The sequence below is a fragment of the Xyrauchen texanus genome, chromosome 31 (genome assembly GCF_025860055.1).
Source record: "Xyrauchen texanus isolate HMW12.3.18 chromosome 31, RBS_HiC_50CHRs, whole genome shotgun sequence".
In the NCBI taxonomy this organism is placed as follows: Eukaryota; Metazoa; Chordata; class Actinopteri; order Cypriniformes; family Catostomidae; genus Xyrauchen; species Xyrauchen texanus.
Window position 1 is genome coordinate 23,297,187 of NC_068306.1, and position 16,383 is coordinate 23,313,569.

Below are 16,383 nucleotides of genomic sequence, written 5' to 3' on the forward strand. Positions count from 1 at the left end.
AATGTATTAGGTTAATTTCTGTGTGAATACATAGGCTATACTTCCTGTGTGCAGGGTGCTGGCCAAATGAGTGCGTGTGGCCCTGTCCCAATACTCACACTTGCGGTCTTGGCCACTTGAGTGCACATGCACGACAGGAGGTAAGTGTTCAAAACTGTCCCATGTCTAAAACATGCCAAATCTCAGTGCACTTAACTCCCACTAAATCCAAACTAGTGTGTATACCGCTTCGGAGCGGTCTTTCAGGTAAAGTGTAGAGTTCATCAGGATCTGGAGCCCACACCCTGACTACCCGGGTGGTGTATTTCTGTCATGATGACGTGAAGGGAAGCTTTTCAGCAGTTATATATTATAATCAGATAGTGAAGCATATATTAATTTTAGTATAAAGGAAATGATTCAGCATTATATAACATGTTTGGGATGACAATATCAGCATCATAATTACAAAACATTATATATGCGTATATTTATATACCTCTTTGTTATCCTTCTTGCCCAGTAATCACCTTATTTTGTTTGTTCTTGCCTAATACTGCTGGTCATTTTGGTCATTTATCAGCCAGTGTTCTTTCTCATCTTTATGTATTTAAACTATGTTTTAATTCTTTTTATTTATTGTATGAAACCACTTACTAATAAGTTGTGCAAAGCAGTCTTTGGTCGTCTTGTATAAATGACAAGCCAAAGCATATCATTTTAGTGGTTTGTATTAGTAGCCAGGGCCGTAGCTAGTGGTGTGAAAGGTGGTAACGATTCTAGGGGCCCCAAAACAAATTCTAAATTCTATGTTGTAATAGGAAAGGGGGCCAGAGCAATTTAGTCAGCGAGCACAGATTATCTTGCTTTGGCCCTGTTAGTAGCTATTATTGTATCACACAGGTTTATAGAATAAAGTTTGTATTACATTTATGCGTTTGGCAGAGGCTTTTATCCAAAGCAACTTACAGTGTACTTATTACATGACAATCTACATGACAATCCACCCAGAGCTACTTGGAGTTAAGTGCCTTGCTCAAGGACACAATGGTGGTGGCTGTGGGGATCAAACCAGCAATCTTCTGATTACCAGGTGGTTTGGAAGGCATTATTGTAGTTGTACCCAGCTGCACATTGATGTTGTGTTCAAAAGCAGGGTTGGCTGGAAAGACCAGGAGTTCGGTTTTGGCTGGATTGAGTTGCAGGTGGTGTTCCTTCATCCAGGCCGAGATGTCTGCCAGGCAGGCAGAGATTCGAGCAGTCACAGTGGTGTCGTTGGGCTGAAAATTTACACACAATAATTGAATCTGCTTTAAGATGCTTTTTTTCTTTCTTTCTGTAAAACCTGTAAAAAGTTCTACAACCCCATTTCTGAAAAAGTTGGGACAGTATAAAAATGCTAATCAACACAAAAGGAGTGATTTGTAAATTATATTCACCTTTTCCTATATTAAAAGTACTACAACTACAGATTATATGATGTTTTTCCTTGTGAATTTCATAGTTTTTTTTTTCAAATGTAGTCATTTCAAACAAGATGATTGCAACACACACCAAAAAAATTGAGAAAGGGGCAATTTAAGACTAATAACAATTTTATGAGTTGAAATAAAAAGGCGATGTGAAACAGGAGATGTTAAACAGGTGAGGCAATTGTGTCAGTATATAGAGAGCCTCCAAAAACAGCCTAGTCCTTAAAGAGCAAGGATCATTCAAGACTTGTCAATTTACCAACAGATGCTTCAGCAAATAATTCAGCACTTTCAGAACAATGTTCCCCAAAGACAAACTGGTAGGATTTTGGGCATTTCACCCTCTACAGTGCACAATATAGTTAAACAATTCAAAGAATATGGTCAAATCTTGGTGTGTAAAGGGCAAGATGAAAAACATTTCTGAATGCGTGTGATCTCTGATTCCTCAGATGTCACGGTCTTAAAAAACATAATTCGTCTGTAATGGATATCATGAACATGTTTGTGATAACTTTAGTAAACCTTTGTTAGTCAACACCACTAGCCGCTGCATCCACAGATGCAAGTTAAAATGTTACTATACAAAGCAGAAGACCTACATAAACACTGTTCAGAAGCGCTGCAGACTTCTCTGTCCACATTTCAAAACGTTTTTGAAAAACAAAGCCATCATGTTATCTGGGCCAAAGGGCCACCCAAGCTGTTATTAGAGTCAGGTCCAAAAGCCAGTGTCTGTATGGGCCAAGAGTGTGTCAGTGCCCATGGCATTGTGACAACACCATGAATGCAGACAGATATATACTGCCACCCAGCACCGTCTTTTCTAGGGACATCCCTGCATTTTCCAGCAGGAAAACTTCAAACCATATACTGCCAGATTTCAAGTGCATGGCTGTGTAAGCAGACAGTGGGGGTGCTAGATTGGCCTGCCTGCAGTCCTGACCTGTCTCTATTAGAATTATCCATACTATCCCAACTTTATCAGAATTGGGGTTATAACTTCAAGCATTTAAAAAAGGATTTGTTTGTCTCAACAAACTTTACATATAGATTAATCAGTACATTTGAACCAAACAAAGTAAAACATAAATATTTTAATTTTCCCCAACCAAGTTTTTTTTATTTTTTTAAATGTATGGCAAACATGCATTGAATAGCAATTAATAAAATAAAAATTTTGTTCGACAATCCTTTTATACAAAGAATAAAGCTTAACCATAAAACTCCTAACATACAAAATATGTCAGAAAATTATATTTTATTCTATAAAATAATGATATTCTTAGCACATGTTGCTTGAATTGAATACTAATGATATATCAGTAATTTAAATGATTTTGTTAATTTTACTCTATATAAATCAGCAAAGATTTCACATAAAAGAAATGTGTGCATCAAAATATGGAGGTAACTATTTTGAAAATTATGTTAAAAGGTCTTCTACTTCCAGAAGAAGATGGAAACTTTAACCAGGAGACAACAGTCAGTATCTGGTGTGGTCAACAGCTTCATAAAGTACTGCAGTGAATCTCCTCCTCATGGACTGCACCAGATTTGCCAGTTCTTGCTGTGAGATGTTACCCAACTCTTCCACCAAGGCACTTGCAAGTTCCCAGATATTTCTGGGAGAAATGTCCCTAGACCTCATCCTCCAATCCAACAGGTCCCAGACGTGCTCAATGGGATTGAGATCCGGGCTCTTCGCTGGCAATGGCAGAACTCTGACATTCCTGTCTGGCAGGAAATCAGGCACAGAACAAACAGTATGGCTGTTGGCATTGTCATGCTGGAGGGTCATGTCAGGATGAGCATGCAGGAAGAGTACCACATGAGGGAGGAGGATGTCTTCCCTGTAACGCACAGAGTTGACATTGCCTGCAATGACACCAAGCTCAGTCCGATGATGATGTGACACACCGCCACAGACCACAACAGACACTCCACCTCCAAATTGATCCCACTCTAGAGTACAGGCCTCACTGTAACGCTCATTCCTTCAACGATAAACGAGAGTCCGACCATCATTACTGATGAGTGAAAACCATGACTCGTCAGTGAAGAGCACTTTTTGCCAGTCCTGTCTGGTCCAGCGAAGGTGGGTTTGTGACCATAGTTGATGTTGTTGCCAGTGATGTCTGGTATGGACCTGCCTTACAACAGGCCTACAAGCCCTCAGTCCAGACCCTCTCAGCCTATTGTGGACAACCTGAGCACTGATGGAGGGATTGTGCATTGCTGGTGTAACTCGGACAGTTGTTGTTGCCATCCTGTACCTGTCCCGCAGGTGTGATATTCGGATGTACCGATCCTGTGCAGGTGTTATTAGACGTGGTGTGCCACCGTAAGGACGATCAGCTGTCCTTCCTGTCTTAGGCATCTCACAATACAAACATTGCAATTTATTGCCCCAGCATCATCTGCAGTCCTCATGCCTCCATGCAGAACGCCTAAGGCATGAGCAGGGACCCTGGACATCTTTCATTTTAGTTTTTTTTTGGGTCAGTAGAAAGGTCTCTATAGTGTCCTACGTTTTTAAAACTGTAATCTTTATTGCCTACCGTCTGTAATCTGTTAGTTACTTAATTACCGTTCCACAGGTGCATGTACATTAATTGTTTATGGTTCATTGAACAAGCATGGACAACATGTTTAAACCCTTTACAATCAAAATCTGTACATTTGGATTTTTACAAAATTATGTTTAAGTGTCCTGAAAAAAGGACGTTTCTTTTTTCCTGAGTTTATAGACATTTGTTTTTAAGGTTGATAGGACTCGAGACCTTGCAGCCCAGGGTCCCCCAAGGCCCCTGGTAGTCAAGGGCCCCTGGGCACTGTCTGGTCCGTAATTCACCAATGCTTACAGATACTGAACAATACTAATAGACACTAATGGCTTAATTTCCTGATGGAATAAGTACTCACTATATACTTGTGACCGTTATAGCAAAGTATTTAAAAAGAATTACATGAAACTTGAAATTAAAAACAATTGCAACCCTGTGAACATTTACATTTATGGTATCACTTTACAAGGTTCAATATTGACATTAATCCATTAGGTATCATGAACTAACAATGAACAATGTTTTTTTAAAGTATTTAACTTCTGTCAATGTTCATAAAAATTAAATTGTTCATTGCATTTTACATTTATGCATTTGGCAGACGCTTTTATCCAAAGCGACTTACAGAGCACTTATTACAGGGACAATCCCCCTGGAGCAACCTGGAGTTAAGTGCCTTGCTCAAGGACGCAATGGTGGTGGCTGTGGGGCTCGAACCAGCGTCCTTCTGATTATCAAATTACAAGTTATGTGCTTAGACCACTACACCACCACTCCGTTCATTGATAGTTCATAGTGATTGAACTAACATTAACATCTACTTTTGATTTTAAAAATGCATTCAAATTCACATTGAAATTAACTTAAACCAGGATTAATAAATTCTACAAAAGTATTGTTCATTGTAAGTTCATGTTAACAAATGCTGTCAAATTGAACATTACTGTAAAGCGCTACAGATTTATACAGATTCAGTATACATCTCGTATCACTTTTCATGTTAAGGAAAACACTTCACCATTCACTTAAAGCCATAATCAGTAGCAAAGCTTTGAAGAATATTGTTTTAAAAAAAAAAACAGCAGGAAATTAATTTGTACACTAGGTAAAATTAATGTAATGTATATTTGTCAATATATCGGTGTCCTTAAATATTTTTTTTTTGTTTTAAGAACTGTTTTAAGTCACTGACAGAAGGTTAACAATGCTTTTTTTCCCCCTTTCATTGTCAGTCTTGTGTGAAGTTCCCTTTTGTTGTTTAAACCACGTCAAACCATTCTCAAAAGTAATCAAACATCAAATTAAAAAGACAAAACAAGAGCTTTGCTTACTCCTCAGTCAACACTTAGTTACGTAAAAAATTAACAATGCACTATATAACACCTTAAAAATCGCTTTGGTTTCAACCACCTAATTGCAATGAATCTATTATTTTGTTTAGAAGGCAAAAGGTGCAAAATTTCATTTTTAGAGCTAATATAAAAACATGACATCCTTCTCTCTGAAGCTTGACTATTCATTACATTTTTGCCAAATGCTTGAGCCTACTACTACTGATTAATAGGTATGTTCTGAGCAGTGCTTTGAAAACATGTAAGAGTCCAGAATTTATGATTGCAGGGAAGCAGGGTCAGGTTTATCCAAAACTGACCTCTAGACACATTGCTGGTGTTCACTTTGAGTGAGACATTGTGGATTCTAAACCCACGGTCAGTCTTAAACTCAGCGTTGATGCATATATAAAAAAAGTTCTGGTCCCCTAATTGTCATGATGTCATATATCCTGGGAGACCATCAAATGAAGTTCTCATTCTTCTCATCAGAACAGCTTTATCATGCTTTCTCTTGACTTGCCAATTCCCACCCACTTCACTGAAAAGGAAAACAAATATTTTGTAATGATCATTCTGCCACTGCCAATCATGCAAGTAGGTTATTTTTCTTAGATCATTACATTTGTTAAACAATGGTCAACATCAAACTTGAAAGCTTTACACATTGTGTATTCTTACCTGGTAACTGTAGGAAATTCTCAATAAAGCAAATATAAGCCTGTGCCTGAGTCGGCAGGTCATCAAAACTGCGCGCTCCCTCAGTGCTACAACCCCAGCCAGGTAATGTCTCATAGGTCACTTGAACCTTGGTCAACACATCCATGTTAGCTAAAATACAAAATGATAATCCCCACATCAGAAATAAAAAAAAATGGTATCACTATGATTTATGTGAAACTGACATCAGAAAAATTTACAGAATAGTTATCTGACCAGGAAAACTGGGAAGAGGCTTTCCATCAACAGTGTAGGCAACGCCAACCTTTATTTCTGGCAATGTGTCAAGAATGTCCAATTTGGTCAGAGCAATGCTGAGACAATCAGAAGAAAATAGTATTGTTACTTTCCATGTAATCAGTGAATAAAAAAAATATATATATAAATATGCTAATAAAAAGCGCAGGAAACTCAAACAGCTTCTATACATAACAGAGAGCTATGGGTGTTAGATACTCACGCTGTGAACCCATTAACCATGTGGGCGTAGCGAACCAAAACCAGGTCCAGCCATCCACAGCGACGACGCCTGCCTGTCGTGACACCAAATTCCCTCCCTCTGCTCTGCAGCAGATTCCCGACATCCTGGAAAATATCAGGACAAATATTGAGAACAACGCAGATGACTGTATGTGATAAATATTGCTAAATTAACTTAACATAATTATCTATTCAATCAAACTCTTTCAAACACACTCACATTATCTTGCTCAGTGGGGAATGCTCCCACTCCGACCCTGGTGGTGTAGGCCTTCACCACTCCATACACTCGTCCAACATGAGATGGGGGCACACCAAGGCCTGTGCACACACCTCCAGCGGTGCAATTTGACGAAGTCACAAAGGGGTAGGTCCCTGAAAGTGAAGGACATTTCTTTTTTTTTTTTACATTTCAAGCAGATGTCAAGCATTTATGTGATTTGCATGGTCAAATAAAATTCACTATTTTCAATCTGAAAATGACGTGGCCACTTCTCAAATGTACGATGAGATTTTATCCCAGATTTAATCCTATTAAAAGTGAGGAACAAAATTAATAAAAAGGCAAAAGCTGAACTGAAAATATTTATGCATACGTCAACATACAAGCATGCATACCAAATTTTGCTTTCATGCTCCAGTGTGCAAGTGCATGCTGAGTTTAGATTTTTTTTTAAAAATATGAATAGGAAGTGACCTAGTGAATTTATTAATGAGAGAGCATTTTAACCTGAACAAGAAAATTTAGAATGGCCCCATTTTGAATACGTATGCATAAATACATTATTTTGGATATATGAGGTAATAGAATATTTAAGTACAGTCCTATCTACAAGTTTCCATAATCTATCAATTTTATACCTACGAGATAACAGGCAAGTGTAATATACGTATACATGGCAAGCACATATGTGGAGCAAGGAGGAAGAAAGATTATACTTTACAGCCCTTAAAAAAACAATAGCACTTTCAATATATAGATGGGCGAGCACAAATATTAAACATTAGTAATGAGTAATTAATGGCAAGAGTGAAGTGAAAAGCAGGAAAAGAATGTGCACATAGTTAATATACAGAAAATGATAGTAGTAGACTGAATATTTCATTACATGTAAAAGCAATTAAACCTCTTTTTGGAACTAAGGTGTGGCAAGAATATGGACATTAGTAAACGAATGGTATGAATTTACAGTAAACGCGTTTAATTAATGGATTTATTATTGACAATGAAAACTAAAAAAATGATGTGTTTTTGAAAAGGCTGCATTACATGGGCAGAAACCAATAGATGCACTCACTTATTTAGATAACCTTGCCAAGTGCACAAGAACATTCCTTATGAATGAATGGATGAGCAAATTAATAACTGGTGCATGCGCTTTATTTGTATTCTGTCTCACCATATCAGGATATTTGTGAGCTTCCTGTAGGCAGAGTCCATGCACTTGTTCATGTGCAATTGAATAGAAGATGAATTGAGATTTTTGAAGTGGGATGCATTTAGGAAATTTCTTTGTGCATACAGACATTACAGGTGAAACTCAAAAAATTTGAATATCGTGCAAAAGTTCATTAATTTCAGTAATTCAACTTAAAAGGTGAAACTAATATATTATATAGACTCATTACAAGCAAAGTAAGATATTTCAAGCCTTTATTTGATATAATTTTGATGATTATGGCTTACAGCTTATGAAAACCCCAAATTCAGAATCTCAGAAAATTAGAATATTGTGAAAAGGTTCAGTATTGTAGGCTCAAAGTGTCACACTCTAATCAGCTAAACACCTGCAAAGGGTTCCTGAGCCTTTAAATGGTCTCTCAGTCTGGTTCAGTTGAATTCACAATCATGGGGAAGACTGCTGACCTGACAGTTGTGCAGAAAACCATCATTGACACCCTCCACAAGGAGGGAAAGCCTCAAAAGGTAATTGCAAAAGAAGTTGGATGTTCTCAAAAATCTGTATCAAAGCACATTAATAGAAAGTTAAGTGGAAGGGAAAAGTGTGGAAGAAAAAGGTGCACAAGCAGCAGGGATGACCGTAGCCTGGAGAGGATTGTCAGGAAAAGGCCATTCAAATGTGTGGGGGAGCTTCACAAGGAGTGGACTGAGGCTGGAGTTACTGCATCAAGAGCCACCACACACAGACGAGTCCTGGACATGGGCTTCAAATGTCAAACGTCTTACCTGGACTAAAGAAAAAAGAACTGGTCTGTTGCTCAATGGTCCAAAGTCCTCTTTTCTGATGAGAGCAAATTTTGCATCTCATTTGGAAACCAAGGTCTCAGAGTCTGGAGGAAGAATGGAGAGGCACACAATCCAAGATGCTTGAAGTCCAGTGTGAAGTTTCCACAGTCTGTGTTGGTTTGGGGAGCCATGTCATCAGCTGGTGTTGGTCCACTGTGCTTTATTAAGTCCAGAGTCAACGCAGCCGTCTACCGGGACAATTTAGAGCACTTCATGCTTCCTTCAGCAGACAAGCTTTATGGAGATGCTGACTTCATTTTCCAGCAGGACTTGGCACCTGCCCACACTGCCAAAAGTACCAAAACCTAGTTCAATGACCATGGTATTACTGTGCTTGATTGGCCAGCAAACTCGCCTGACCTGAACCCCATAGAGAATCTATGGGGCATTGCCAAGAGAAAGATGAGAGACATGAGACCAAACAATGCAGAAGAGCTGAAGGCCGCTATTGAAGCATCTTGGTCTTCCATAACACCTCAGCAGTGCCACAGGCTGATAGCATCCATGCCACGCCGCATTGAGGCAGTAATTAATGCAAAAGGGGCTCAAACCAAAAACTGAGTACATATGCATGATTATACTTTTCAGAGGGCCGACATTTCTGTATTTAAAATCCTTTTTTTTTATTGATTTCATGTAATATTCTAATTTTCTGAGATTCTGAATTTGGGGTTTTCATAAGCTGTAAGCCATAATCATCAAAATTATATCAAATAAAGGCTTGAAATATCTTACTTTGCTTGTAATGAGTCTATATAATATATTAGTTTCACCTTTTAAGTTGAATTACTGAAATTAATGAACTTTTGCACGATATTCTAATTTTTCGAGTTTCACCTGTATATAAATCGTTTCTTTCAACCTTAAAGAAATTTTCGGAATCTCACATTTAAGATTATTCTAAGAACATCTTAATAAATGAGGCCCATGGAGTCCCCCGCTTCCTTAATATGAAGAACCAGTGGACCATCCTGTTTAACTACACCATTTTCACCAAAATTTCCATTCATACCAAAATCAATATCCAGTAATGCAGCATTGGCTCCTTCCACCAGAATCTTTTTGCTTGGCCCAGTGAGGGCTTTGTGCATGAAATAAACTCCATCAGTTACTAGCGGACGTAACCTTTCAGCATAACCCTGTGGATTAAATAGGGGATATTATTCAATACATTTATGATCTAAAGGTTTTGCAAATCACTTTGACAGTTGCCACTACAATAAACATATCTATTCACCTTCAGCTGCTCAAGTTCAGCATCAACATCGATGTTAAGTTTGGGGTATGTCGTCTGAAAATGACCAGCCAGCACCCGAAACCTGTGGAGAGAATTACAGAGTTAACAAAAAGAACATCACATAGCAATCTATTTAATCATATACAGTTAAAGGAAATGTTTTGCTTTAATGACTTGAGCGAACTCACTTTTCCTCAAAGATTGAGAAGTCAGAGACCAGATCACACACTCTCAATCCATTCCGTGCAGCTTTGGAGGAATATGCAGGGCCAATGCCCTTCTTAGTGGTGCCCAAACTGTAAAATAAATGAGGATGAACTCAATTTTGGAGCAAGTTTTCTGGAAAGGTTTTTTTTAGTGCTACGAAATTTAATGCAATGAAGTATAATTTTTTTTCTTTTACTTTCTGAAACGTCACTTGTTTTTTTCCTCACTTCCTGTGGCTAAAATTGGCATATATACATTTCCAGGAGGTACACGCTCGAGATGACTGCACATACTAGCACAGAAACTAATTGTGTGGAGCAGAGCACTCTTATCCATTAAGCGTGTCCAGTGCATAATAAACCCACAAGTGGTGAACCAGGTGTGGGAGAGATATGGGGAAGCTGTCATATCTCTTTGCATCTCCCAAAAAACGCTCACTCAAGTGTTAAAAGCAAAAGCACGCAAGAAAGACCCAGCAGGTGTGTGATAGAGACTACGATCACGATGTTCAGTAAGCTACAGCCAGTTATACTAGTAAAGATTGAATGATAGTAAGAAAATGGTAACACTTTACAATAAGGTTCCATTTGTTAACATTAACAACACAAACATTTATTAATCTTAATTAATGTTAACTTCAGCATATACTGACAGTATTAAAATCTAAAGTTGTATAAGTTAACATTAGTTAATTATGAACTAACATCAACTAACAATGAACAATTCTATTTTTATTAACTAACATGAACAAAGATTATTAAATTATGTAATAAAAATAGTTCATTGTTAGTTCATGATACCTAATGCATTAACTAATGTTAACGAATGGAACCTTATAGTAAAGTGTTAACAAGAAAACAATAGTTATGAGATTTTAAACTTCAGCAAATTAAACTTCTTTAAACTGTCTCTCTCTGATTCCCTGTCCACGTGAAGCTCGCCGGAATAACAGCAGTACTGCATGAGCACAAACACTTGTAAAAAGAGTGATTTTCCAGTGTCCAGCTTTCCGTATGTTAAGAAATTGCATTCAATAAAACACTGTTGTGCCTCCTGATTTCATCAAGTCATTTTAGTGTGGAAAAATGCTTTGTGGGGACATATTAGAATATGAATCAGCATGAGATGATTTGCAGCATAGTGCAAAAATTTATTTTAAGATCAGCTTGACAGTTCTTCTAAAAGAAACTCATTGGTCACTTGATGAGAACACAAGAGCCCGCCCCGACGACAAAACAGGTTATGCAGAGCTGCACAGACCGATTGGCATTGGACTTGTAGTGCATGTTGAAAATTTGCTAAAATTGTCTCTTTATATCAAGTGCTACATACAGAGTCGAACAAAACCACATTTTCCCATGTAGGCCATTTTGAATTTAGTCATAATATATTTTACGAACGACTTTGCGTATCATTAGGAAACTCGTATGTGTCTTTGGCACCACGCTCTGAAGTGACTCGAGTTTCGGGACAATGCCACCTTGTGGTCAAAAACGATAATGCCATTTCTAAAAATGCAAAAGGTGGCAATGTCCCGAAACTTTTTGAGTGAATTCAAGAGCAGAGTTTGCAATGGCATACTACACATTTTAGTCTTACTACTATGTTAATTTATGGCAGAAATGGTATGGCAGTATGCCATTACCAAGGTGTTTATTTATACCTCCAGTTCCACTGAACTAACACATCTATGTTCATATGTACATGGTTTATTTAATGTTCATCAACAATAAAATGTTTATTCATAAAAGTAAACCTCAAAGTGCATATTAAAATAATAAAAAGCATGCCATGACCCCTTTATGCAGCAAATAGCCTTCTAAAATCAATAGTTTCTGGTAATTAAATGTAAAATTGAAGCATCTGTGTATCTGAATTCCACTTCTGCAATTAAGAAAGCAATGATCATCCATCACTGATGTAGGTTCAGCACATGGAAGTACAAAAGTGTCCAGCTTGACGGCTCTCATTCTACTACTCACCCAACGGCAATTGGCAAGCCGCATTTCAAGTCAAACACACCTAACTAATTTTTGCAAGCAAGCCTATTATGCTTTTTCAGTTTTTGGAGCTATTAACACAGCAGGGAATTCCGGCAGTCAAGTAATAAACGACCTCCTGCTGGCAGATGCTAATGCATGCTTTGTCTCCCTTTGCCTGGCCGGCGATTATGTTAGTGAACCGGACACCTGAAAATCACTGGAAAAGTTGGCTAGTGTGGCATCACCTTACGTTTCTCTTGCCAATTAAGCATGACAGGAATTGAACCTGTTAAAAAAAGATTTTGCCTAACTTTTAATTACAGAATGTGAACTGATTTTATTGCATGTACAAATCTGCTTGTATCAAAGATTTATACCTGTAAAATGTGTCTAATTACTTCTATCTGCAAAATACATACATACATACATACATGTTTAAATAATTACATTTATGACAAACCAATATCTTGCAAGTTTTGAAGACAAATTATAAAGAAAACATATTTATGCTTATATTTTTTAAACTTTGTTGTAATTGTGATTAAAATCACAAAAACCTGTGTGATTAATAAGTTAAAACTTCGTAATTCACAGCCCTAGTTTTTTTTAATAGCAAGAGTTGAACTCACTTCTTCCCTGCCTGCTCCTGTCGGAGCTGCTCCTGCATCCCATCAACTGCCTGATGGAAGTTAAAAACTACAACAAAAAATACAAAAACTATAATAACATGAACACAGATAAAAATTTCTTGGTATTTTCTTTGACAGTCAAAGGCCATTTATTGTCAAGAGTCAAGGCCTGTTGAAATCAAAACTAGGGATGCACCGAAATTTCAGCCACCGAAAATGGCACTTTTTGTTTTGGCCAAAAGAGAAAAAAAGTCCGAAAATATGTGCCTCCCCACCCCTCAGTGCTCAGGTTTCACTCTCAATCGTTCTAATCATAATCACGGCGCTACAAAGCAAAGGCCGATGTCAGTGGTGTGGAAATACTTCAAAGCAGTACCGCCGCTCCCAAACGCATACTAAGCAGTCTGCGTAGGGCACCAACTCACTAGGAGGGTACCATCTTACCCTAGGAGGGCCCCGGAAAGTCCACCGGGTGCCCTTACGCGCACTTTAGAAGTTATTCAAGGACCCGAATGCAGTTGCAGAACACAGACGATCACTTCACGCTCTTTTCATGCGAACGCGACAATCCTCTTGACTACTGGCGCATGAACAAAGATTGCTTTCCATTGCTAGGGCGGATTGCAAACAGGTATTTATCTGCCAATGCACCAGCACAGAGAGAGAGAGAGAGAGAGAGAGAGAGAGAGACTATTCAGTGCAGCATCTCATGTTCTTGATGAGAAGAGGAACCGTCTCTCCTGACAGAAAGCTGAGCAACTTTTGTTCTTGAAGAGAAACCTGACACTTTTTTTAATTCATGAAATTAATGAAAAAGTATAATATTAATACAAATATATTTATATACATTTATTATAATAGGTATTTAAAAAAAAAAAAAAAAAAAAAAAACTGTTTTCACCCAAGTGCATCCTGAATTTTGGTATAGGCCCAGAATTTTCATTTCGGTGCATCACTACTCAAAACACAACTATACCAATATGTGCCCGGTCAGATATCTTCAGTCGTTCTTCCCATCCTTGAAGCCCTAAAATAAACACGAAGATAGAGAACTCTTTATTGAAAAGTTAAACACAAAAACAGTTAATCTGACAAAGCTGAAGATTAATAGTCATGTGCCACATATTCATCAAGCAAATTATACCACAATGACATTTATACCCTATACACATAATTTACCATTGCCTTTCTGCAAGTTCTTCTCAGCCTCCTCAAATAGCCCTGGCAGGTGTATCACAACACCATTTCCTGTTGGAAAGAGCAAGAAGGGACCTCAGCAAACAACAGAGCAGGGTCAACAAACCTGATGCAAAACAATTAAATTAGATCAATACAAAGTGACAACAATGGACCACTTGAGCTGAAGCGTTAAGAGAATTCACTCAACAATGCTACTCTGAGTTTGAGGAAGTCTGAGGCGGAAATGTACATGCACACACTAAAAAAGGAACCAGAGTTTGGTAAACTAGAGGTCAGTAATTCAACATGTTATTCATAATAGGGTCAAACAAAACATACCAATGAAAGAGACGGCCTTTTTGTTGAGAACGCCACTCGGCAGCAAGTGAAAATCATATTCCACCAAGTCGACCACCACTGTGTGCCCCGCGTTATTTCCTCCCTGTCAATAAAAAGTTATTAACAATAGCACGTGCGTCATGACTCAGAGGTGTCTAATAAGCGGATAAAGTATGAAAAATCTCATGAACAAACAATGACTCGGGAGAATGAGAGGACGGTCCCCAACCTGGCATCGGCAAACAATGTCGGCGTCCATCGCCAAGATGTCGACCACTTTCCCCTTCCCCTCATCTCCCCACTGAGCGCCCAGCACTACCGTAACTTTATTCTGTGGCTCCCGCGGAATCCGCAGAGATTCCACCCCTCCGCTATCCCGGGAAATCTTGAGCGCGGGCTCGCCGTTCAGGGAGGCCGTTTCCTGACCGTTAGACATGGTGCTGTCCGCAGCCATGCCGAAAGAGTTTAAAAAGCAGTGTGAAAACGGCTACAGGACTCCAACTACTGGCCAATAGTATTATTTTTCAAAATACAAGTCCTGTGACAAACTGTAACAAAGGAGGTGGTTGGATTTTCACAAACGATCGTGAAACTGCCCATAAAGGACATGAGCGTAAAAAAAAAACTAAAAATAAACACAGAAGATAAAAGTGAGGGAGTGAGCCACGTTATATGAGTGTAACGAATTTTAAGTTAAATTCAAAATCTTGTCTTACCTAGTGTTGAAATTCGGGGCTTTGGATGCTTATCACTGCTGACTTCACAGCATGCCGATTTTGGCGGGTACATTCTGAGGCAAATTGATTACCTCTAGCGCCATCTTTGACTTTTAATGGGAATGGCAATAAAGCTGCTAGGGTTGCCACTTTTGAAGTTTTAAAACAAGTGACACTTATATATTTTTAACAGATTTTATATGTGAAAAATATATGTATTTTTATATTTTTTATTATTTGTCTCCTTTATCTTATTTATGCATTTTGGTTGGTTATACGTATTTCTTTCTTCTTCCTTCACCTTTACTTGTCTTTATGACTTAGAGATTGTATTCATACATTGTTTGATCTTACTGAACATTTATATAGAAACAAATCCACAGTTTTAGCACCATTTACGGACATTTCGGACGGTCCTTTACCCACCATAGGCACATTTTGTTAAACAATGTTAAATTAGCGATCAGGAACGATTTCAACGTGACGCCATCTGACCAGCTTAAATACGGGACAAATCGTGGGACGCATAATTCTAGCTTTTATGAGTACCCCGTATTTTACATTATAGGTGGCAAAACTACTCCTAGATCACATCTGATTTTCCACAACTCAGGTTGTCTGGAGTTCTTTGTATACTGAATGTTCTTGGACAGATATTTTACCAAAATATTTAAACTGCAGTACAGCCATTTGAAGAGACTGTAAGTCTATCCCTCACAGCCTCGTTGTCATTTCCATTAAAAATCAAAGATGGCGCCAGCGTGAATAAGATCATAAAACATAAAATGTTGATTTTGTCACAAGTTAAGATGTCCTCTTTTTCGTTTGTTTGATATTATTAAGTTTGGTGTGTGTGTGTGTGTGTGTGTGTGTGTGTGTGTGTGTGTGTGTGTGTGTATATAGTGGAGTTAAGTCAAAACTGATGCACTTGCTGAAAATTTTGTCTTATTATTTGTCAAAATGACAGACAGCATTTAAACATTTCTGCCAATGTTTTAAAAAAAAGTTAAATGACAGAGAATTTTCAGTTAACACAAACCCTACTGTCAACCTCTCAACATCCTATTATGACTTTTAAAGGCCTGAACATTTGCCTTAAAATAAAACTTACTGACTCTAAATAGCTTTAAATATCTAAATTAGTCTGAGCCACCTAACATTCCAGGGGGAAAAAGTTGCAAAAAAAAGTCTATATACACACCTCAATTATTTTAAACCATTACTTAAAATTTAATTGTTTTAAGAATAGTTGATAAATACATCCATATATAGGCTAGCTCAACAGAAAAAAAGTATG

At 37.9% G+C, this 16,383-nt stretch overlaps 1 protein-coding gene across 1 annotated transcript; it reads right to left on the reverse strand.

Moving 5' to 3' along the window:
- Positions 1-4,392: 4,392 nt before the first annotated feature.
- Positions 4,393-14,909, reverse strand: LOC127625070 (adenylosuccinate synthetase isozyme 2-like). Its single transcript, XM_052100132.1, has 13 exons — positions 14,600-14,909; positions 14,371-14,473; positions 14,032-14,100; positions 13,829-13,879; positions 12,853-12,919; positions 10,223-10,330; positions 10,035-10,116; positions 9,810-9,936; positions 6,770-6,924; positions 6,530-6,654; positions 6,286-6,383; positions 6,031-6,180; positions 4,393-5,890 (listed from the first exon to the last, which is right to left on the reverse strand). The coding sequence occupies exons 1-13, from the start codon at positions 14,822-14,824 to the stop codon at positions 5,838-5,840; spliced, it is 1,413 nt and encodes a 470-aa protein (XP_051956092.1). The 5' UTR covers positions 14,825-14,909; the 3' UTR covers positions 4,393-5,837.
- Between the last annotated feature and the right edge of the window lie 1,474 nt (positions 14,910-16,383).

Bases quoted from the DNA above. Each gene is read 5' to 3' on its own strand.
- LOC127625070 (XM_052100132.1), bottom strand. From the start codon at position 14,824: ATGGCTGCGGACAGCACCATGTCTAACGGTCAGGAAACGGCCTCCCTG. The intron at 6,384-6,529 runs GTGAGTATCTAA...TGATTGTCTCAG, and splicing joins ATGGTTAATGGGTTCACAGC to CATTGCTCTGACCAAATTGG. The intron at 6,181-6,285 runs GTCAGATAACTA...TTTGTATTTTAG, and splicing joins GCCTCTTCCCAGTTTTCCTG to CTAACATGGATGTGTTGACC.